General features: G+C 36.6%; 2 protein-coding genes across 15 annotated transcripts in view; both read right to left on the bottom strand.

The window, feature by feature from the left end:
• CADPS2 (calcium dependent secretion activator 2) overlaps nucleotides 1–25633 on the bottom strand; it is a 589108-nt gene that overhangs the window by 408564 nt on the left and 154911 nt on the right. The gene's annotated exons all lie outside the window — the stretch shown is intronic.
• Nucleotides 5431–6723, bottom strand: LOC103266249 (RING finger protein 148). The gene has a single exon (XM_008063866.2). The coding sequence runs from the start codon at nucleotides 6488–6490 to the stop codon at nucleotides 5579–5581; it is 912 nt and encodes a 303-aa protein (XP_008062057.1). The 5' UTR covers nucleotides 6491–6723; the 3' UTR covers nucleotides 5431–5578.

Raw genomic sequence — 25633 nt, 5'->3', positions numbered from 1 at the left:
GATTCCTGAGCCCGCGGGTTCGAGACCCGCCTGGGCAGCGAGAAACATCTCTACAATAAATCAAAAAAATCAGCCGGGCATGGTAACGCATGCCTGTAATTCCAGCTACTTGGAAGGCTGAGTCGGAAGGATCACTGGAGTCCAGCAGGTCGAGGCTGCGGTGGCCGGGAGCGGCCACTGCACTCCAGTTTGGGCGACAGAGTGAGACTCCAACTCAAAAAAAAAAAAAAAAATAAAACATAACAGCTGTGTTACAAAAAATATATGTATCATTATTCATTCATTTATTCATTTAATTCACAAATACTTCCAAGCACTGTGCTAGACCCTGGGATTATAGTAAACAAAACAAACATGATCCCAAGATGTCATATTAATGACCTCTACATTGTGCTACTTATCTCCAAAATAATCTGACATATTTTAAACATTTTCTTTAATGGCAAAACATAAATTGGGTGTGGGGAGACACACATGGGAAGTAAATATGCCCTGACTAAATATTATAGGAATTCTTCATCACTGAATTCTATGTATTACGAACATGTAACAATTATGGTAAGTACTATTAAGCACTGAAATATTTGCTGTTTGCTTAAAGAGTGCTACTATTTTAAAACTGCTCTCACTATGCAGATGTAGATCACAAAAAATGCTCTAATTGTATGAACAGAACTCTTTACCAAGAATAAGGGCAATAAAATTCTCTACAGCAAATTTATCATGCCAAAAATAAAAGGCACAGCAAATAACCACAACTAACATATGCTATATATTATCAAAAGATAGTTTCACTCTTCCTAGTATATGAGATAATTTATCTTTTTCAAACTTAATTGATAGTGTCTGCATTAGAACAAAGATGCAAACAAATTAATAATTTTCTTACCAAAGTGGAATCAAATATATGTAGAGAAAATATTTAGAAAAAATTGATCTTGGCTATAATATGCATATGTACATAGAAATAAATATGGAGGGTGCCAAAAATCATTTTAAGAAAGGAAAAAATTGTATTAAAATTGTAATACTCTCTATATACTGATAACAAAAGATTACAAGTCACATTTGACTTCTGCAATTACACACTGCCACTGTAATTCAATTCAATTTTTGAAAAGTAATACATAGATAATAGATAACATCTCTTAAAATGTGTATTCATTTTTTTGGCACCTCAGTATATGTACACTTACTTAAGTAATGTATAATGTATAATGACAAAAAGTAATATACACTTAGCAAAGATCAAAACTTTAAAAAATCCTGCTGGGCCCTTTTTTTTTTTTTTCCTTTTCTATCTTTAAGGCTTGACAAAGAATGCAGAAAAATTACCAAAGTAACAAAAAAGGACACAAAAACCACATTTCAAACAGCCAAACTTCTTGTCAGTATTAGGACCTGATTTGACAAACAGGTTTCTAATCCATTTCCTCAAAGGTCACGCCGTGAAGGGGAAGAACGAATATCTTCCACTACTGAATTAGGCTGGTTGCTGTCATTCTGGAAAACAGAGTTCTCCTCCGCGTGGGTTTCTTTATCTGACCTTCTAGCCTGAGAAAGTTCATTATTTGTCTCCTCCTCGATAGGTGATGGAGTTTCAGGCAATTCACTTGACATTAGAACTTGCAAAGATTCTGTTCCATCTTCAACATCCACCAGAATCCCCAAAGCCTTAAGAATGTCACATTTACATACGGGGCATGTCCCATGGGCTAAAATCCAGGGGTCAATGCAATGTTGGTGGAAAAAGTGTTTACAGGTCAGAATGCGAACTGTATCACTAGCCTTATAGTGTTCAAAGCAAACTACACAGCTTTCTCCACTTGGACTTACTTCTTCATCCCCCTCTTTTAAAATCCGAAGCTGGAGCCGTCCAAATGCTTTCTTGAGATCTATTGTCAATCGCTGCTGTCTTCTGTTCTGAATCCTTGATATCCAAAATCTTTGAATGTAATAGAAGATGAAATATGCTGAGACAGAGGTGGTGATAATCAAAAAAGAGAGAAAATAGTGATTCAACCAGATAATGTGTCTTCTCCCGACCTCAATCGTGGCTGTAACGTGAACTCCCTTCCGAATTAAGTGGAAAATTTCCATGCCTTTTAAGTTACCAATCATAACCACTACGACATCTTCAAATGCCTGGTGAGACATAGGGAACACATGATTGCCAGTTCCTGGGAAGTTATAGATGATCACTCCACTGGCTCCTTTTCCAGTGGCCACCTTAATTTTCTGTGTGAAGGTACAACCTCCCCGTTCAATAAGTGCGAGCCAGGTCTCCAAGTTCTTTGGTCGGTTGAAACTGGTATTGCGATAACACGCATTCTGGGTTTTTCCCGCTGGTGGTACTATAACTCCTGTCACTCTCTTTAAAGTGGAGCTTCTTCCAAATATTCCAGTCTCCCCAAGCTCTGACAGCATGCGATTTCCAACATGAAATGATATGTTCATGTAAGCTGTCCAAACAGCACTCGCTTTGCAATAGTTCTTACTAAAAAGCCAAAGAAAACTGAATTTTATAAGCCAGGAAGATACAGTGTTGTTTCTCCATGTGCCAATCTTGAGTAGATTCATCTTGCTCTTCGCATAGTGACTTAAGAACCAACCGAACATACACATGTGGTTTCCACATCTGTTGATACTCAATTTAAAATAATGAAGAAAAAAAACTCTTTTGGGTAAGAACAAAGTCCACTATCTTCCAGCATGTTTTTGTAAGAAATTCTTAAAGATGCCTTGTGAGTTTCAGATGTTTTATTAGAGAGAAAGAGAAAAACTTAAGATTGAAAAATAAATCCCAGCCTCACTACTGTTAATTCTAGATGCTGCTCACTGTTGTGTAATGTGATTATGACATACAAGAAGAAGCATCCAATTAGAAAAGAGCTTAGAACATGCTTTAAAGTTATTGGCTCAAATATTTCAAACGCTGTTATGGGCCATTTATGATGCTATAAGATGGATTCAATAACTGAGCTAAATATAATGGCAGCAGGTAGCACATTAAACTAAAAATTAAATCTAAAATTTATACAATGCATGCTTTAAAAGTTCGAAAGCATACACAAAAATGCTGTACAATTATCATTTCTCCTCACAAGTGAAGAAAATTTCCTTTGACCAAATGACAAGTAAAAAATAATTAAAAATTTAGCACTATGACCTAATGTGAAGTAAAAGTCGTGTGTTCAATAACACTACTTTTATGTCACATTTGGTCACAGTGCAGATTTTTGATTTATCATATAAGCCACTGTAGTACATTTATTTAATACAAGCTTGCTCAGAAGTTTATTGCCTTTGTTTTATGGTTTTGATTTTTAAAAGTAAGTTTTGATTCCTGCTCAATTTACTTCCACCTCATTTTTGATATCATGTCCCAAAGAGTTAAATAAACTAATGATTAACAGAAATTCTTGAGTTTGCAGTATGATAAATAAGAAAAGAAACAGCTTAATGAAAAGCCGAAGTTCTCTCCACTTAAATAACAAAATTGGCTGGAACTATTATGACCAACTGGAGTCAGCATAGAACAATCTTGCTAACATTAACCACCCCGATTTCCATGTTTCATACTAACTCTCTCTGATATGCACTTGCGATCCATGAGGTAGTATGGAGATAGAACTGTGCATTATTTTTCAGATCTCCCCTTTCCTTTTACCAATCACTGCTGACCCCAGAATCCACCCTCTAAACCTTTCCTAATAAAATGAATGTCTTAAAGCTAGCAGAGGGAGACAGATTTGAGCTGGACTCCTATTGCTTCTTAGTCAGCATGCAACACAAAGCTTTCCTTCTCTCAAAAACCTGGTGACATAGTATTAGCTTCTAACACATCAGAAAGCGAGGCCTTCTGCTAGGTAGCAGTTCCAACCCCCTTACACTGACAGTATATATGAATGACAGGGGTAAAGATAGAAAAGATTAATAGGTAGGAAAGCCCATGCCTCTGTAGACTCTGACTTCTATTACGAATCAAACTATTACGAGGAAGGAAGAGAAAGACAGTAGGAGAAAAAATTAAGTATAGCAGTATTAGTTTAGTACAATTCATTTTTAAAATGTAACTATTGATTTTATAAAATAAAAACTTCACGGTTCCCTCCAAAAGTCAACCATAGTCAGCAGCAACTGTTAAAGGTCATAAGTAGATGCTTTAAAAACAATTTTTGCTGAACTCAAGAAACATATCTGTTGGAGGATCCCATAGGGCCCTGGATGCTCTACCTACATTTTTGCTATACTCATATCTGTTGCACAACTTCAAAGCTAAAGAATAACGCATGAACTCACAAAGCTCATGTTACTGCTGATAGACTTTCATGGGGGTTTTCTCCAGTAGGACTTTTTTGCCAGCTAGAAAACCAAAGCCAAGAATTCAGACTTTGAACATAAATGCCTCTGGCCTTTATGTATAGGGCGCTAAGAGACACTTTTGGGAGGATCTTGCCAGGACTAAGGGAGCTGGTCCTTTCAGTAATTGTAAATCATCAACAGAGTAATTTGAGACAAGGAAGAGGAAGAAGTAGAGTCTGTTAGATTCAACAAAAACTAACATAAAAAGAAAAGAACCCTGAAATAAAATTTCAGCTGACAAAGGTTGGTTTTCTCTCCCAGCAGCCATTAATCTGATTTTGTTTCCACACAAAACAGCCTATTTTTTTTTAAGTGTAGTACATGGTATGTAGACTCACAAGTGCCACTGAATTGGACACCAAAGCTTTAGCATGTTATCTGGAAAGAGAGATTCTCATCAACACAACAAAACTCAAATCTTTCTGCCTTGCATTGTCACATAAGCATTTATTCATCTACTAGAAAAGAGGCAGATGTACAATAAGGCAAAGGATACAATATGGAAAGGAAATTGAACAAAATTTCAGCTCTGCTCTATGTTATCAAAATGCCCCAGAGAAACATTCATTACCATTTGGAGAAGAAAAGAGGAGAATTCACTAGGGACAATTTTAGAGGGGAAATGTGCTACCACAGCTGATTCTCATGCTAGGATTTAAAGAGCTCTGGCAAACAAAGGTGAATGTTTGCACTGCAGTTCTAAAGGAGGCTCATAATAATTTATAACACTTAGTTACATAAGCAAAATACTACCATCTAAAATAATTATTTAGAAAATGTTACAAATCCAGTCAGTAGCTTTGGAAACCAAATTTCCCAGGTATTAATAACATTAATTAACCATGAAGAATCTGAGATGTAAATTATTAGATAGCAAAATTAAACAAAATACAAACTTAGTATAAGAAAAGAAACTTTAAAATTAGCATAGCTAATTTTCTGTGGCAATATAGTAATTTGAAGATAAACATTAATATTGTTTTAACATATACTAATGTACTTATTTGGATAAAGGTAAAAATATATGAAAATTAAAACTGATTAGAAAGACAACAAGTTCAAATAGCTGGGCATGATATTAAGTTTTATTTTTAAACCATGAATTTCACCCTTATTAGTACTTCAGAAGTACTATAAGAAGTACAATAAGAATTCATCTAATCTTAATATTTGGAAAGATCTAGTTACATCTTCGGAGGATTCTCTTGGTTTCTTAAGTTTTCAGAATGTCACACTTGCACATGGGGCATGTCCTATGGGCTAACAACCAGGGGTCGATGCATGCCTTATGGAAAAAATGTTTGCAAGTTAAAATACGTACTACATCTTGAGGTTTGTATATGTCGAAGCAAACAACACAATTGTTTTCATTTGGGTCTAGTTCCTTATCACCTTCTTGGAGCACTCGCAGTTGAAGCTGACCAATAGCTTTCTTCACATCTGCTTTTATCCGCCTTCGCCTCCTGGTGGGATAATTGGGCACTCTAGGTCTCCATGCACAGTACAAGAAAAGGAAGGTAGTTGTGGCACCCAGGAAGGTAAACAGAGACATGACATAATGGCTCAACCATGGCATGTGTGTTCTCTCCACTTCGATGATAACTGTCACGTAGACTCCTTTCTGAATCAAATGCAAAATTTCCATGCCTTTCATGTTGCCTATCATCACAGCCACTGTATTTTCCGTTCCCCGGTGAGACATGGGAAATATTTTGTTGCCTGTGCCTGGATAGTTATAGATGATCACCCCATTTGCTCCCTTCTCTGCTGCCACTTTGATTTTACGTGTAAAAGTACAGCCTCCCCGTTCAATGAGGGCCAGCCAAGAGACTGCCTGTGCAGGCCTGCTGAAATTGGTCAAAGGATTACAAGCGTTTTGATTCCATCCTTTGGGAAGTACCACCACACCAGACACCCTTTCCAGAGGAGAATGATTCCCGAACACTCCACTCTCTCCTAATTCTGATATGATCTGATTTCCCACCTGAAATGTTATATTCAGGTGAGCTGTCCAAATGGCTCTTCCTTTTGAGTCGGGAAGGCTAAGTAGTAGAAGGATGCTAAGCCTCAAAAGTCGAGATGAAACAGGAGTATGAGTTGAAGGAGTAATTTTAAGTAGGCCCATTCCTCCATTTGCCTATGAACTGACAAATACGAAAAACAAAACAACATCAGTTGTAAAAGAAAGTAAAGAAGCTAGCTTCAATTGTTGGCAGTAGATTACTAAAGCTCATCAATAGAAAAGGTCCGCATGGATGAAAGATACCTTGTTCCTTCCAGCATGTTAATGTTTAGTAGATTATCTTTTTTATAATGAAACAAAATACCAAGGATTGCTGTTAGCACAATATGATTTCAAGAAAATTATGACTTCCTAATGGGGAAATTGTGACGTCAGAGGTAGTTAAGCCAATCAAAGAGTTTTTGTTAGTGTACTGCATACTGAAATCCTATTGGCCAAAAAGCTACTAAGTAGTGAGTCAAGTTATATCATAATCTGAATAAACTCTAAAGTGATGAATAATTAGGTAAGAATGTTTTAAAGCCTTGAGTTTCTTTCCTAGTTCTACAGAGATTGAAAATCTACCAAGCCACTTAACCTTATTTGTTTTTCTATCTATAAAGCAAAGATAAAAATTTTTCCTGCATTACTAGTGCATGTACCTGGCCAGTAGCCAGTTCTCACACATAATTCCATGCCACTCAATGTGCCCTTCTGTAGAAACAAATTATTACCACTCACTTCCACCATTAAATGCTACCCCAGGCCTAAAGAGTCCACATGAAGAAAACAGAGTATAAATCTATGTAGTTAGTCCCATCTTCAAGGCAAATTCAACTTTATTCACTGAAATAGCTGCTGAAACCCTACAATGCACGAGGCAAATACAAAGTATGGAGCATACACTGGAGAAGAAAACAGATATGATCTTACTATTGTGTGGACTAAGGATTTCGGATAACATCCCAAGGACAAGAGAAACACACTGTAGGGTCTAAGCCTGGGAATTGAGATAAATGAGCTTCAAAATGTCCACTTCTCTAAAAGTACACTTTGGCTACATTATGGGGAAATGAATTGGAGGAGGACAAGAATAACATGGTAAGATGAACATAGGGAGGGAGGGAGGGAGGGGGGAAGCAGGGAGAGAGAGAGAGAGAGAGAGAAGATAGATAGTGGCTTGTACTCTTGAAGTCGCAATAAGAATGTAGAGACATAGGTAAGCCTGAGAGTTAGTCTAAAGATTTAGTAACGTAAGAGTAGTAGTACGCAGAGAAAAGGATGCCCATTATAATCACAAATTGCTATATTATTTTTTGCAAACTACAGAACCTTTACTGCTCTGAAGATGCTTTAATGTTTGCTTTTATTTTAAATCTTTACCAGAGGTCTGTTTCAGGGAGTCAATAAATTGGCAACATCTATTCAAATGTTCACTGTCTACCACGTACAGGACAGCTCCTATATACTCAGCATGCCATAAACCCCCTAGGGATACAAAAAAGAAAAGACACTGTTTTCTGTGTGCAAAATGAACATGAAAATTTCAATCAGAGGTGTGTGTGTTGGAAAAGTTTTGGCCTTCTGACAAAAGCATTCATTTTACTCCCTGGCCCGTAATACTTTAGTTAATATTTACTTTAAACAAAAATAAAATGAGAACAATTCTACTTGCCCCATTCATACAACTTTATCCAGGCATGTTTCAATTCCCATGTGAACCATCTTTACAGGTTGATTTTTCTTATATTCAAATGGAGTGTGAATTACTGTTGGGTTCTATTAACAGTGACAAATTGAAGACTCACTAAGAAGACAGCTTAACATTATAATATTAGAATCTATTGGTTAAATTTGTGATTATTTAACCTTTGGGGGTGGGATTAAAAATAGTGTAATTATGACTTTGCTCTTTTATTTTGTTCATTTTTTAAGGGTAAAGATTTTAAGCAACAGCTATAATTTGGCACAAAATACATCTCTAATCAAAAGATTCTTTGTATGGCTAAAAGGACCAATTTGAAGAACTTACTAATTCATTGTATTTTTCTTGCTATAATATGAAGTAGTTAAGGCAATGACAGAACTTCCCTTGCTTCTGCCCCAGTCCCAGGACAAAATGGACCTATAAGAAATAATCTTTTACCTCTAACACAGTAGTTTTCAAGCAAGGGACCATTTTGCCTCCCATGGGACATTTGGCTATTTCTGGAAACTCTTTTGACTTTCAAAATTGGGGAGTGCTGGTTGGCAGAGGGCAGGGTTCCTGCTAAACATCTTAAAATGCACAAAGCAGCCCTACATAATAAGGAATTATCTGTTACAAAATGTCAACAATACGGTTAAGAAACCCTGGTCTAAATGAACAGCCTTGGGAGAAAGAAACCATCCCAAAACTCATTCACCCCTAGTGAATGATCGGGTCTGAGCTCTCCACAGGGAGTAAGCTTTCATAACGGGCAACACTGCCATCAAAGATGATGTCCTCAATGCAATTCCACTACCCAAATTCTCTCTGGAATAGAAACAGCAGATATCTGCACAACTGACCTATTAGCCCATGAAGTATGACTACAAATTGCATCTATTTTTATCATAACCAGATCTAAGAGTCTTTCTGGGGCCAAAGTGATCAAATGGGAGAGAAAGGGAGACAGAACGACTAAGGCTACTACAACAGGTTACTTTCAGATTATTTATTCAATAAATGAACCTAATTAACAGGCAAGTATTAAAGAGTATTTCATTTTATTGAACCTCAAAGGTAGGCTAAAGAGAAACATATCACTGGGGTAGGTTGAACCAGTAGTTCAAACCTACTCTGTATATCTTTCCATTCTACTTCTGTAAGTATGTTGACTTTCCTCTTATGTTGGGCTCCCTCATGATCCTCGAAGATGGCGGTTGTTCCAAGTGTCAACAGGCAGACAATACCCAGAAGCAGAAAGAGATGTTTTTCTCCAATATCTCTTAAGATATCATTTTCCCTGAAACTTATCAGACTTTCCTCAATGCCTCTTTGGTTGGAATTAGTTCACAAACCCATGCCTAATGGAAACCCTGGAAACCGAGGTGGGATCATCATGATCAGCTTAGGTTAAACATGATTTACCCTATTGTGGAGAACCCCTTCTCTGGATGTGCACACTGAAGATTTCAGTGTTTTGTCACTAAGGGAAAAAGGTATACACTGGAAGGTGAGTAGGTAAGCAAAACGACAGTTACAGGCTCTAAGTTCCTGAGACATACCCAAAGGAATAGTACTTTAAGAAACCATTAGCCACAAGAAACGTGTAATATGCACATTACACGCACTAACTTGAGCCAGAGTCTATGTTCAAGAGGATACACTATGGATCTGTCCTAAAAGAGGGCATTATCTAGGCAAGAGAAAAGAATTATAGGCAAATTAGGTACATGTAAGTTATATGTACATTATAAGTTCCAGGTTCCAACTAAAATTTTGAGAAGGGAAGGAACTCAACTGATCTCTACCCCTTTGCTATTCCTTGACCTCTACTGGTAAGAATGCTCACATTTCCAGAAATCTCTATGTGATAGTGAAGTACATTCACATGGCAATGTTCAGATAGCATCTCTCAAATGTAGAAAAGAGCCATCAGTAAATTATCCCGCAAGTCATAGTATCCAGGATTATGATGAGAGATCTCTCAGAATCCACAAAACATACTTATCTGAAGCTTAAAAATGACAACTGCATATGTTTTTGGCAAGTCATTTGACAATCATAATGGGATTTGGAGAGAGTAGCAAACTGAAAGCAACAAAAAGAGCAAATAATACTACTACATTTTTTTTTAAAGTGGAATATTTTTACAGCAATTTTTAATGCTTTCTGATATATAGGTATTATTTTGGCAAGCATTCTCTCTATAGATAATACTTCAGTGGTAAAAACAACTTCATAGTTTCAAGCTATGAAAGTATCATATAAAAGGCATTTCTGGATTGCAACTAATCTCTATATGTATTTTTAAATAAATTTTTGTGTATATTTACGGTATATAGCATGAGGCTATAAGAGACATATATATACATATATATAGTTACTCTAGTGAACAAATAAATATGTCCATCAGCTCACATAGTTACCCATTTTACTCCCTGTGGCAACTGCAGCTATAATCTACCTATTTAGCAAAAAATTCTAAATATACTGATATAGTTCCCTCTACAAAATTATCTACTCTATTAATCTCCTTGATGGTTGAAACTGAATCTTATCCTCATCTTTCTAATATCCAGCTTCCAGCACAGTACCTGGCACTTCATAGGTTCTCAATAAAGGTAGAATTAAACTGATAGTGTCATTATCCTCTGTATTCTAACCTGTAAAAGTCCCCATACAATAATGTATCTACTCAGTTTTTATCTTCAGATGGCTGTCCATTTCAGTAAGAATACAAAATAATTAGAATATACACAATTGATTTCAACCTTTAATTTTTCTATAGATTTAATACTCATAAAACTCGACTTATTTAGCCAAACCTTAATGTGAAAATAAATGAGTCTTTGCAAAATTACCAAATCTCTATAAATTATAATGGGCATAAGTCAAACAACAACATCAACTATATTCTCTTTTTTATTCTAAATTCAAGTCAAGATCTACATAATTTTAACTGTAAATTGAAAACAACTATTTTGTCCCCCACTTAATCCACCATGTTAGACCATACAATGATGATCAACAGAGTAGAAATCTACTATTACTACTCTGGGAGCTTTTGCACTAGGGGGCAGAAGGAGGAGCTGACTATCCTTAAGTATACATGATATTAAAGACAGGATTTAATACTATTGTTATCTTTCTGTGAGCCTGCAACAAAATATATCTTGATATTAACTCTGGATTTTTCCTTGAGGGGGTACAGAATAAGCAACATACTCAAAAGAGGAAGGGATATACCCAAGCAGCATTCTTTGAATTACCACCAGAGTTTGTCCTGTTCTCTTAATAGGCTATTCAGCTCCTCTGACTAATAAAATCCAAAAATGAAGACCAAATGGGTGTGGTTGCTGCTTCTGGGGCCTCACCATCTCAAAGCTGCCCTAAAACTTCAACATTGATTCTGGATCTTCCTAAACCACAATTAACCATTGAAGGTTTACATAAACTTCGCCTTCCTAAGACAAGGTCCCATGGAATGTGGTTAACTGGGTGAACTTGCAGCAGTCAGAAATATCAGGGCAGAGGTAATTAAAGAGATTTTCCTATTTAGACCTCTTGTGTTTTTCCAGTGCACAGGTCACAAACCCTTTCTCATCTGTTTTGTAATATAATCCCTCCTGAATACCTGCAGAGGAAAATTGAGTATGGAGTCATCACACTAGCAGAAACAGGGTACTAAAACAACAGGCTATGTGACAGAATTGCATGCAATCCAATCTGTTAAATTCCAGCCATGTGAGATAAGCTATATTGAGGCTCAGTTATCTCATCTGCAGGATGGAAAAGTAAGGCCTACCTTGAGGGTTCATGGTAAATATTAGATGACATATTTTAAATTAATGCGTACATCACCAAGCACAATGTTAGTTAGGAAAGTGTTCAATAAATGGGTCCCTGTTCCCCTTCTAAACCCTGAAAAGTTTTTTTCTTTTATTTTCCATCTAGTAAAAATTCTTCTTATCCCTCAAGACCCATCTCAATCTCCCTTTTGTGATCTCCCTAGCCAAAACAAACTGCTCCTACAACCCATTATTTTTGCACCAATTTGACAGTCATTTACATTTACCTTATATTGTTAATACATATAGCTAAATGCATATATGTCTATACTTTTGCTTGGTTTAGAATATCTTGTGAGGAGTGGTCTTATATTATTCATTTTTAAAAATTCAGTATCTTTCCTCCTGTACCTATTAAAGCACAATAAAACTTACCCAAGGACCCTGATAACTGTTTCACTTTTTTTCAAGTCCTTACTCTTCAAAATATTAAGACATGCCAGCAGCTTTTGCAACCTGTGCTTTATACAACCACGTGTTTAAAAAAAAAAAAAAGAATGGGCAGTGGTTTGGCAAGTCTTCTTTCAGCTAAGAATTACATTGACAACAGTTGTCCAGAAAAAGATTTATTTAATACCACAGGATCAGAGGCCATCTGTCTTACATTTTCTCTCCAAAAGTCAGGAATAAATTTCATCCACATCTCTATATCTGAAAAATGAATATGGAGTAATATACAGTCTTCAAGTAACAATTATTTCCAACATATAAGCAAACAGCTTTTACTAAATTAAAATTCTCTTTTCATTATTTTATATGACTAAGTATACAGCTAGATCTCTCAAGACATGCAGATATGGATCTACAGAAATATTTATCGATACAGATGTCTACATACATCTATATCTGTATTTTAAGTCATAAGCCCCAAACGGTCATTATCAGGAAAAAACAATACTAGATTAATTATGTCTACCTTGGTACCTCCAAGAAAGCCCTACTATCATATCAGCATTAATACTTATAGCAAAATTTCCAACTGCAAACAACTTTCTCTCCAACCCAGAATGCCTTCTATTAACTCTCCATGAGGCAGTTAAATTCTGAAATTCCCTCAGTTTTCCTGATTATTCCAGTCCAAACTGAGTGCTTTCTACCATGAGCTATTACAATATATTTTTTAAAGTTTTGCATCTGTAATATATTTTACAGAAAAAAGCATATATATATATGTTCACTTTTTAAAAAAGAGAAGCATTCATGTATCTTTTAAGATACAAGCATTATTTCTTTATTTTTCTACATCCTTTCTTAGGAAATTATTTGTATACTGTTTTTTGATTTTTTTTTTTTTTTGGCAGATGTTGAAAACAATGTTACTTTTTTCTAACTTACAAAATTTATCTTTATCTCCCACGCTATAAGATTTCTGGGGGTAGGACTTCACATATCGCTGATTTGGTTGACTATAATAAAGGTGGTTCTCTGGCATGATCAAGGGCCTGCCATGTCTTATTGTTTTTCATACTCCCTCCAGAAGCATAATCCAAGAACCATCTACTCAATATCTGCACTACTGACTGTCTCACTCACTCACTCAAATACTTATCAAAAATCTACCATGTGCAGAGCACTAGGTTGTGGGATTATAGCAATAATCAAAAAGTACAATATACTGTCCTAATGAATCTTTCATGTACCCAGGATTCAAAGATGAGGTCATGGATGTATTTTATCCAAAAAAGTCAATGTTAACATAATAAATAACCTAAATAAGGCACTAAGTAAGTACCAGAGATGCACAGTGCTTTCGCTTGTTTGGGCTGCTATAACAAAACACCATAAGCTGGATCATTTATAAACAACAGAAATGTATTTTGCACTGTTCTGCAGGTTGGGAAGTTCAAGATCAAGGAAGATTTGACATCTGGGGAAGGCCTGCTGTCTAGCTTCTAGACGGCACCTTTTGCTGTGCTCTCAAGTGGTAAAGGGGGTAAGAGGTCTCAATCAGTCCTCTTCTATAAGAACACGAATCCTACTCATCAGGAAAAGCTGACTATGAACAAATGGGCTGGATGGGCTCTGGCCCCATGATATAATTATATCTTTATCTCCTAATACTATCATCTTGAGGGTCAGAATTCCAACATCCCCAAGGTAACACAAACACTCAGACCACAGCACACAGAAAAATAAATTCTGCTCCAAGATGGAACTATTATTTAACATAGCTCTGACATGCTAAGGTACCACTTTCCCTAGTACATTTTATGCAATCAATAATGGGTCAGGCGCACTGGCCCATTCCTATAATCCCAGCACTTTGGGAGGCCGAGGCGGGGGATGATTTCTTGAGCCCAGGAATTTGAGACCAACCTGGGCAACATAGCAAGACTTTGCCTCTAAGATAATTCAAAAAAATTGCATTTTGTGGTGGGGCACACCTGCAGTTCCCATTTCTTGGGAGGCCGAGGCAGAAGGAATGCCTAAGCCCAGGAGGAGGTCGAGGCTGCAGTAAGCTGTGTTCATGTCACTGCACTTCAGCCTGGAAGACAGAGTAAGACGCCAGCACAAAAAATCAAGTCAAATAAAAAAAAAAGCCCATACAGCCCATTTGTTCATAATCAACTTTTCCTTAATTCAGACCCCATAGAGCTTTTAAGTTTTATATTTAAAAGCAAAATTTTGTTTTATATAATTGTTCATAGCTGGTCTCCATAGTTTTACTACAGATAGTAATGGTTAAATTTTGTAGGTTTAATTAATTCTTAAGCCAGATCTCCTGGGTTTAAATACTATATCTACATTAGGTCTGCAACCTTGGGTGGATTACCTAAACTCATGTACCTTAGTGTCCTTACCTGTAAAACAGAGATGATAGTACAAAATTTTTAAGACTCTTATGAAGATTAAGTGAGAGAATGAACAGTATTTAAAGCACTGAAATGCTTGGCTCATACACCCGCTGTTATATGTTCACCACCACCACCTGTCATTATCTTTAAATCAGAGTCTTATTGGCTTAATTTACTAGTTAAGAATAACACTAAGGTCTTAAACAATCTTTGCAATCTTACCATTCTATAAAAGTCTCTATGCTGACATAAAATATTGGCATACGGGGGACACTTCCCAAAACCCAGAATTTATCTATAAAAAATTATAATTTTTACTCTTATACATTTAAACTTCCGTTACCTTCAAAGATCTCTGTTGATGCAGTATACCTATCAAGACATTTTTTCCACTGCTCAAAACAGTTTTTGAGCTTGTCAGTTCTGATGCCTTTTAGGACTTCTGTTGTTTCGTGTTTCACCTCTTCTATATCGGCAAAATATCTCCCTTTGAGGACTTTTTTCATCCAGGGAAACAGACAGACAAAAATAGTTGCTTAGGGCAAGATCAGGTGAATAAGGAATGTGGGACACGGGGGTCATGCCATTTTCGTTCATGTCGACCATTCAGCATGGAGTGGGCAGATGCATAGTCTTGGTGGAAGAACCAGTCATCTGTTTGCCACAACTCAGGAAGCTTCTTCCACAAATCATGATGCAACCCTCTCAAAATTTTCAGATAAAAACTTTGGTTGACTATTTGATCTAGAGGAACAAATTCTGAGTGTACTACAAGGGGCCCACCCTCTAGAAGATAATTCTGGGGGTCTTTTGGGGGGGAGTCCCCTTCATACTTTTCTCTAGATAAAATTTGCTCTTGAAGACTAGCGATTTATTTATACAAATGCCTGGTAAGGTCTACAGTTAAATAGCTAATATCCATGAGGGACAAAGTATTTCTTTTTTTTTGAAGTCTAACTTTTAACACAATTTAATTACCCCGAAGGGGTACACCGTTCCTGGAAGTACTGCATTACCAGGTTGATGCGTGGAGTGAATGTAGCAAGCTCCTATTCCATCTCCTAGCTCCAAAAATCCATTTAATATATTGTCCTCGGATAGAGGATGTATCAGATATTAATCTGATAAGAACAGATACTATACTTAATCTTAGCCAAAAGGCCAAGAAGCGGTGGGACAAATTATTTCAAGACTCATAAAAGATGCATGAAAATGGTTAAAGAACTTACTTATTATGAATATTATAGTTAAAATGTACAAAACAACTTCAATAATGTCTTTTTGTTCCCTCACATCCAGAGTGTCCATAAAAACAAATGAATAAAACAAAAATGTAAAGTTTTTTATTAGATCTCCAGGTATAACATTTTTCAATATATTGAAGAGCCTTATTTCACCAACTAGTCGTAACATTACTGATCCATGTCAGACTTCAAGAAGAACATTCATGTCACTAATGATTCAAAATGTTATTTGAAATTTAGGGAAAGAGAAGGTTGTTGCTATGTGAGAAAGCAAGTATTTGTATAATCCACATTAAAAACTAGTTATAGAAAGATCTAGAGGAAAATTACTAGTGTTCTAGCTGATATCTATTAAATGTAGAAAGTTATACTATAGAGATTATTCAAGTAGGAAAAGTAAATAATACTCCATATAAAGCAAGAGGAAAAGTGACATGGTTAATCTGAAAATGCATGTGTGTCAGTCTATACCTACAAGTATATAAAGAGGACATAGTACTCCCAGTTCCATCCAATTTACAACTTTTTAATTGTTTCCAGTTGTCATCAGTTTTTAGCCTGATTTTCTATGTCTTGTTTTACCTACATTTGCGTTTTTAAAATCTTTGGTAAATGTCTTCTTTTAGTACTTTACTCTCATTAGTTTTTGTTTTTATTTTAATCTAACAGTCAGTAGGACCATAGGAGGGAAGAAAACAGTTGTAGAAAGAATCCATGGTAAACTGGGAAGAAAAGCACACAAAATGTGCTTTTCTTTAGTTTATGTCTCACCAATGACATATATACAGGATGGGCTACTAAGGAAAGAAATAGATCATTGAGGACAAGCTATTAATAGCACAAAATCCAGTGTCATATTCAAGAACACGTCTATTTACTCACAAAGTGTTTAATATAGGGCTCTTACAAACTGTACTTGCTAATATTTCAGGTACAGAACTTACAATTTGTTCAATAATAGCAACTTACAATGTTATTGTTGAATAATAGTAACTTACAATGTTATTCCTATTTGAGTCTTTACAGAATGCGTGATCATTAGCACTCTGTATCTCATCTCATTTAAAATTCACAATGATGCAATGAGGTAGACATTATTAGAATCTCATTTTATAAATTAGAAAACCGAAACCAAGAAAGTAATCTGTTCGACATCATACAGTTAGTTAAACTGATAAACCAGGATTTAACTCCTATGTCTATCTGAATGTCTTACAACCCAATTCCTTTGTCTTGTATAACTGGGTCCAGATGCATAATTATTTTTCACATTGGATACTGGCCAAGAGCAACATTTTAGATGCTGAGTTAATCCCTTATTTTTTGTTTTCATTTAAAACCCTTAACTCTACAGAAAATGCACTGTTGGGGTTTTCTAGCAAGCAACAGCTATGATTTCATCTGTAATGTTTAAAGCACTGTTCGCATTGCCAGTTATATACACATTTATTTTATTCTTTAACTCCATCATAAAAGTTAATTACATAATATTAAATCAAATTAATGGGGGTTTATTTGCTTTTAAATATTCTAAAGATGCAACAGTAAAATAAAGAAAAACAGAAAGAATAACAACACACTCATGTATTCATCAACCAACTTTAAATGAATCTTAATATGTTAGATATATTTCATTTCCTCGTGCTGTTGTAACACAGTATCACTGACTGGGTGGTTTGATATAAAGGCAATTTATTTTCTCAGAGCTCTGGAAGCTAGAAACCTAAAATCAACATTTTGGTAGAGTTGGTTTCTACTGCAGGCTTTGGGAAAGACTCTGTTCCCTGTTCCTCTCCTTGCTTCTGGGGATTGCCAGTAATCCTTCATGCCCCTTGGCTTACAGGGGCATCACTGCAATCTGTCATTAACCAAGGTAGCCAAAAAATGTCAATAGCCACCAAAAGCTGGTAGAGACCTGGAAGGCTTCTCCCCTCGATCTTCTAGTGGGAGTACATACAGTACTACGAATTCCTTGATTTCAGCCTTCTGGCCTCCACCACTGAGAAAACAAATGTGTTTTAAACATCTCCGTTTATGGCATTTGTTACAGCAACTGCATGAAACTAATACAGTTTACTGACCATTTAGGCTTCCTATTCTTTGAATTAGGATCCCTTTATTCATACTGTTTAAGGATTGTCTGCCTTTTCATACTGACGCACAGATGTTCTCTATACATCCTAAATTTTAATCCTATGTTGGTGATAATCACTGTAATATCTTTCATAGACTTTGGCAGCTACTGTCCCTAGTTAGGATTGGTTAAGCATCATAGCCCTGTCTACTAGAAGGTTTCATCTGCCACATACCAGCAGGCAAAGTGGTGACCTGATTACTTGAGCCTGTGGACAAGCCACATGAATTTTCACTTGGTTCTTCGGTAACCCACACAGGATTCTGTTCCTTGCAATTTAAAAGCAGCAAATATTTTTCGTGCCTATGCCATAAAAACATTAAAAGATTTTTTTTCTTCTCTACACAGTCCAAACTGAGGTCATGCTTCTTTGAATAAGGTCTGGAGTATATAGTTCTGTCTTAAAAGAAAGAGTTGCTTTCCCATGGACAAAGACAGCTACACTCATCTTCCATGGTTAAAATTTTCCCTGGTATAAGGTTTAAAACCTCTCAACTCAATGCATTAGATAGATAGATAGATAGATAGATAGATAGATAGATAGATAGATAGATAGATAGATATAGATATAGGTATATGTAAAAAACCAACCACAAGGCACAATTCCAAAGTAAAAACCCCACGTCTACTCTTAGCAATGTACTACTAAAGCTTAAAGTCAACCACCCTGTCCCCAAAAGAAACAATAATGGCATGACTTTGCTCCCCTAGAATTTACTAATAACTTTTACTAATAGGGATCTTTTATCCACAATTCAACGCACAACTCTAGAAATCTTTTCTCATAAATCTTCAGCAAATTCATTGGAGGAGGGGGTAAAACCAGCTATTTCAAAATTTCTAAAAAGAGTAAATTTCAAATGCTTTCATTATGAAAAAATGATAAGTATGTGAGTGATGGTTAATTATCTTGATAATTTCATATTGTTTCCACATACATCATATTACACCTCATAAAGATATACAATTATGCATCATGTTGTACCTCATAAACATACATAATTATATTGTCAATTAAAAATATAAAATGAGTTTTTAAAAACTGATCTGAAGTAATGCAAGTCTATGTGTTCACCCAGTGTAACTATTTATATATGCTGCCACAGAAGCATTTGTTATATGAAAATGTCTGTCTCAGATCTTACCTAACATATGGCATGTGTACTATGCTATGTTTCTGATATCTGAGACAACTTGGCTCCAAGACTTTTGGTTAAGAGTTTATAGACCTATCATCCTCACATTATGTCTGGCTGAGTTACCCCCCAAGCTGCAAGTCATACCAAATGGGTGGTCCACACTCCACATTGTAGGCCAAACCCATCTTGTCCCCCTCACTACCAAAAAGGCAAATACTACCTACACCTCCAATCCTGGAGAAAGTCCCTTGCAAAGCTAAAGTCTAGAAGAACAGAAGATAAGGGTGCTCCCAGCCAGCAGAAAGCTCCCTATAGAAAGGCAGACATGCCTGGTTTCCCCTTCCAACCTCATCCTGGTACCAGGCAAATCATGGAGGAGCAAGTCAAAGGCAGAGGAGGGGCCGGGGGAACTGGCTGTTCCAATGCAGTGGTTCTTGGGAGGGATGGGGTGAGAGGGAGGCCCAGAATGGGAAAAAAAATGATGCATAAACAACAAAACAGAGTCCAAAGGAGATAACTACGGAGTTTAGTCTCTACTTGGAATGTGAACATGTCTTTATTCTACTACAACACACACAAAAAAACTTCAAATGTTGACAATCTCTGTACTGTGTATGTATTACTTTTGAATGTCAACATTCCAACAAAATTTGCCACTTAATCCAACTTTATAATGAACTAAATGGCAACAAAAAAGACTTTTTTTGTAGTGTAAAGGATACTTTCCAATATATCTATTCTTTATATTAATAATTTCAAATGTAGGAGTTATTTATGCCACAATTTATTTTCAATATATTTGGCATTATCTATCACTTTTTACCATTTTCAGATAATTTCTCAAGTAGTCTTGTCAAAACTCAATTAAGAAATTATCCCCTTTTCTCAGTTTGGTCCTACCAAGCAAGAAAAGATGACAGACATTTAGAGACAATGCCTGAGTAGTCTAGCAACTTCAAAAGTAGTTTGAGGGTCCAAACACATTTTTTAAAAAACCCACCATAAATAATTTTTGTTGCATTTGTCAAAAACATGTTAAATAAACAAGAACACTAAACAGATAAGATCATGTAAAAAAAGATCATGTATTTTTCTCTATAAAAAATATAAGATACTTATAACACTTACACATGACATTACTTAGATTTTTTTCTATCTGGAAGTTATGTTGAAACTGCAAAGGGTAATCACTAACTTCCATACCCAAATGTAAATAGTGAAAATGAAGTAGCATCAAGATTAGAGAAAATAAACAACACTATAACGTAGAAAATCTCCTTATATAACATTCAAATCTTTCCATCACTTTCATCTCTTAGCTAATAGGCCTTAGATTTAAGAATGCACCTTGGAGAGGCATAATCATTTTCCCAATGTAGTATCATTACTGGGCAGAAAACACTACTTAGTTTTCTAGCACAAGAACATACCCCGCATTCTTTACTTTCTAACACACATACATTTAAGGTTTACCAAAGAAAAAACTTTATATGTATGGTTGATGTGATTGTTATTCAACCACGACATCTTCATTGGACTATTCAAAAAACTTCCTATCAGCAGTCTCCATTACATTTCTATCTATCTGGATGTTTCTTGACATGAAAGAATAATGGGAAAGTGGAAAAGAGTATGAAAGGGGCAGGAGGAAAGCAGGTGAGTAGGAAAGAGAAAGAAAAAGGAAGGAGGAGAGAAGTAGAAGAAGGGAGGGGATGGGGGAAGAGAGAGGGAGAGGAGGTAGTGAGAAGAGGAGGAAGAACCAAAGGTGGAGAGACGCAGGGAAAACAACATAGAGGACGTGACCAGTGAGCGCAATGTTATAAGACAGGGAGAGTCCTCCTGATAGAGGAGGGTAACCAGGGCCTTCTAAACAAATAATGAGAATAATGAGAAGCAAGTTTTGTATGGCATATTTAGATAATCACAGGTTTTTCTTCCATCTAAACAACCAAGTGACTGTAAGAAAGGTTAGCGAAATGAAGGAATAAATGCTGGCAGACGACTGATTGAACAGACCCACGGGAAGGCTTTTATAATCCAAGCACTACAACACAACACTTAAAGGAAGAACCAAACAGCATTGAGCAAAGAAGCTGAAGTACTGACCACTGACTACTTAGACGACGATGTCATGGGCTCGGGAGGACCCTGACCTTTAGCTGGTTTCACAGAGTAGAAACAATGGAATGAACCTGTCCAAGAGAATTTGCTCAATCTATGGCCACGGTAGACTCTATCCTGTTTTCTCCTCCAACTTGGCTTTTATAGAACCTGCTGCATTTATGATAATTATTTGCCACTTATTGTTTTGATAATAAATGTTCAAGGATTGTCATCCTATGCCATCAGGGTGCACACATTTTGAAGAACCAAGTACAGGAAAAGCCAAGGAGTAAACCCCTCTGCATTGTACAGACTCAGGCCTCTTCGAATACTCATTGATAGCATAGGCAAGCCAGCATCATGGGGTGTGGGAAGAGGCAACCACAGTCACTGGTCACCACAGAGGGCTGTGGGGGCAGACTGACTGATACAGAGTGCTCTGCAAACAGAGGAATGAAGACGAGAAAGAAAAGAAGAAAGGATGGGGTGGGAGAGAGAAGGAGGTGGTGGCCTCATGCATGGAGTTGTGCATGAAGAGAGCAAACTGGAAGTCCCTAAACACTGCCCTACTCTGCTCTGAAGCTGCTCAAATCATCCACTCCCTCTGACTATCCTTCTGTTAAGGAAAGTAGGAGGCCGAGTTCACACCTGTGAATGCACCAGAGCATGCAATGAAGCCAATTTTTTTAAAAAGCAAAGGCATACTGGGCACAGAGAGAGGAAGGAAAGGCTGGTCTTCATTTTTTCTTCTCAACATGCATGAATAGAGGTTAAGTGTATTTTAATGTCTTTCTTCTTGAAGTGCCCTTCACTTCCATCTATAATCATCTCTGATTTAACAACTGTTCGTGCTGTACCATCTGATGTGCATATAATTTTATAAGAAAAGTAGAAGATATTCTAGGATGGGAATTAAATTCTTCTATGCAACAGAATTCAATAATCAAGGTAAAATCTCAGCAGTATATAAAGGATTAAATATATTCCAAGGTGACTGAAAAAATAATTATGACTGAAAAAAGTAGAAATTCTCATTTATTGCTTCATCAAAATCTTGCACAGATTAAAGGTCATTGGGGAAAGAAAAACTACCTCTCTGCAACTGCTTGTTATAACTTTAAAAATAAAGTTCATATCAACCATCTCAAATACGAAAGAATCTACTCAAAAAAAGGAGAGCTCTTGCAATATAAACTACAAGTATTAAAATGTTTCCTCAATTTTATGCTTCAGTTAAACACTTGGTCTCCTCCTAATTTGGGAGCACTGAACTATTTCAACTTCAAATAATCAATGGACATACAAATCTTAGCTGAGTAGAAACAAATAGACTTATCATACTAAATGTGTCAAACAGACCAAATGAAATATTTGAGAGTAAACTGTTTAAAAAACAATAACTGATGTCATAGTAAGACCATAAAAATATAATTAAATTAAATAACATTTTTTGTTATGGTTTCCAGAAGTGATTTGGGAGGACAACCAAACATTTGGAAACAAAATTTAAAACACACGAAGCATATTTATATACGTAACCCTTAACTGTACCCCACAATAAACAATAAACCTCCTATAATGTTCCTTCAAAGTGAATCACCTAGACTCTAACTGAAAATTGGATGTTCATAAGATTTCTGCCTCACATAAAACCACCCATGAGAGGTATCAAGTAAAAAATCATTACTACTGTTTTGAAAACTATTAAATTTATTGATATGAAACTTGTATTTTTCCAAAAATGGCCAAGTATTGGTAGTTTCATATAATTTAAACGAAAAGTTGTCATTTGAAATGTAGTATGTACTAGGCATTATATTAAGCATGTTAACATGCTTAATCTTACTTCATCTTTACAGTTTCAGGAGAAATTCACATGTCAATTTTATGTGCATAATATTTTCATTTTGAGGTAGGCACCATCACATTCAAGTTTTCCAGGCTTTCTCAACACAAAAAGGAAAACCTGAAAAGAGAGACATGGTCTCCACCAGTGCACCACTGCTTATTCATCTGTCTCTCCCATCTATGGGCTCTTTGAAGTTAGAGACCTCACTCTGCTCATCTTTACAGTATTCCTAGGGCGTATGACTATACTTGACTAGCATGTAAATATATTTTTATTTAATTAGATGAATTATTTAACCCAGAAAGTGATTAATTTAGCATTTACTAAGTGCTCAGTACTCCATAAACCAGTATCTTGGTCTAGAAGAACTTATAATTATGAAAAAAAGTACACATGACAAAATAAATTAAGTGTTGAATTGTGCCAAACCATTGCAGAAACTTGTGGGAAAGCAATGGTCCAGGTAATAATAATAACAGAAGCTCTCATTTAGCTTAGGCACTGAGCTGAGCAATTAAATTCATGAACTGGTTTAATCATCAACCATCCTGAGAGGCAAATACATTATTATCTCCGTTTTACAGATGAAGAAACTCAAGTCCAGGACGGTTACATAAACTCAACCAGTAACACAGGTCTGATATTCCTACCCAGATAGAAACAAAACACCCGATTTTTTTTTAACCTGGTTTCTTCCATGTGTAAAGTCTATTTCCTACATGCAGAAGCCTTCACAAGTCCTGTAAGTCAAAGATTTCTAATCATTTTGGTCACGTGAAACTTTTGGCAGTCTGGTGAAGCCTACAGATCCCTTCTCAGAATAATGCTTTAAACACATAAAATTAGGTCCATAGGCTTGCAGAGGAAAGCAGTCAAGATGAAATTTAGTTGTAATAATTTTTTAAAAACAAATTTGTGCTATTGTGATATATGTATTCCTTTAATAACTCCTTAAATAACAAAATAAGGCATTTAAGAGTACTATAGTTTCTGTGTAGTTCATGAATGTAAACAACATTTCAAGAAAGCCGCAGTAAAATGTAATGTGATATAAAATATATATGTTTCTTTTGGTAATAAAAGCATGAGTGGCCGGGTTCGGTGGCTCAGCCTGTAATCCCATGCTTTGGGACGCTGAGGAGAGTGAATTGCCTGAGCCCGTGGGTTCGAGACCCACCTGGGGAAGTTGGCGAGACCTCATCTCTACAATAAATCAAAAAATTAGTGCGCGCCTGTAGTTCCAGCTACTTGAGAGGCTTAGGCGGAAGGATAGCCGGAGCCCAGCAGGTCGAGGCTGCGGTGGCCGGGAGTGTGCCACTGCACTCCAGTCTGGGAAACAGAGTGAGACGCCAACTCTCAAAAAAATAAAAAATAAATAAATAAATAAATAAAAGTACGAGTACTGCTAGTTCTACTGTGGTTTGTTGTCTAAGCCATGTCATAAGTGAATGCTAAATTTCAGTTAGAGATTGGTGAAAAAAAATTCAATGTTTTCCTGAGTTCATGGGCCCCATGAATTCTATTCAGATTTAAAGTCCTTTTGCAAAATTCAATTCAACCACCATGTCTCTTTGAAACTACCCCTCTCCCTCCCTCCCCCCGACCCCTCTCTCTCTCAGTACCTTTAAGGGATAGAAGTGCAATATGCTATGTGGATATATGGCATAGTGGGAAGCTCGGCCTTTTCGTGTACCCATCATGTGAATAGTGTACAGTGTACCCTCACCCCTCTCATTCTCCTACCTTTTGAGAAATGCACATTCAAACCACAATGAGATGCCATCTTAAACCAGTCAGAGTGGCTATTACTAAAACACAAAAAAATGGCCAAGTGCAGTGGCTCATGCCTGTAATCCCAACAGTTTGGAAGACTGAGGCAGGAGGACCATTTGAGGCCAGGAGTTCAAGAATAGCCTGGGCGACAGAATAAGGCCTTGTCTATACAAAACATGTAGAAGTTAGCAAGATGGGGTGCTGCACGCCTGTGGTCCCATCTAACTTGGAGGTTGAGAGGGTAACAGGCTCTGGAACCCAGGAGTTTGAGGTTGCAGTGAGCTATCATCATATGCCACTGCATTCCAGCCTGGGTGACAGAGAGAGATTCTGCCATAAAAAAAAAAAGTAAGAAACAACAGATGTTGGCAAGAATGCAGAGAAAATGAGCTATCTCTTTTATTCTTCTAGCATTCACCATGGCCCTCTGCCAGAGACCAGCTCCAGCTGGGTTCAGGGTACCCCAAAGGTAGAGATGGCATCGGCGACTGGGGGGAAGAAGAGAGAAAGAGAGAGAGAAAGAAAGAGACTGGACTCCGGTGTAGTGCAGAAGCGATGTGTGTCATTGGGAATTACAATGGGTCTTTTATACACAAAGTCAGATGTGGGAGGGGCGTCCCTCACCCACCAGAAACCTTATCCATGAAAACTTAATCAATGATTGCCTTTAACCCTTTTCATATGATAATCTTAA

Source organism: Carlito syrichta, unplaced genomic scaffold (assembly GCF_000164805.1).
Source record: "Carlito syrichta isolate Samal-C Ts95f unplaced genomic scaffold, Tarsius_syrichta-2.0.1 Scaffold307112, whole genome shotgun sequence".
Classification (NCBI taxonomy): Eukaryota; Metazoa; Chordata; class Mammalia; order Primates; family Tarsiidae; genus Carlito; species Carlito syrichta.
The sequence above is the reverse complement of the archived record's forward strand: the minus strand, read 5'-3'. Positions and strand labels throughout refer to the sequence as shown.

What these genes read in the sequence shown, in the direction of transcription:
- LOC103266249 (XM_008063866.2), bottom strand. Translation starts at nt 6,490, where the DNA reads ATGGGCCTACTTAAAATTACTCCTTCAACTCATACTCCTGTTTCATCT.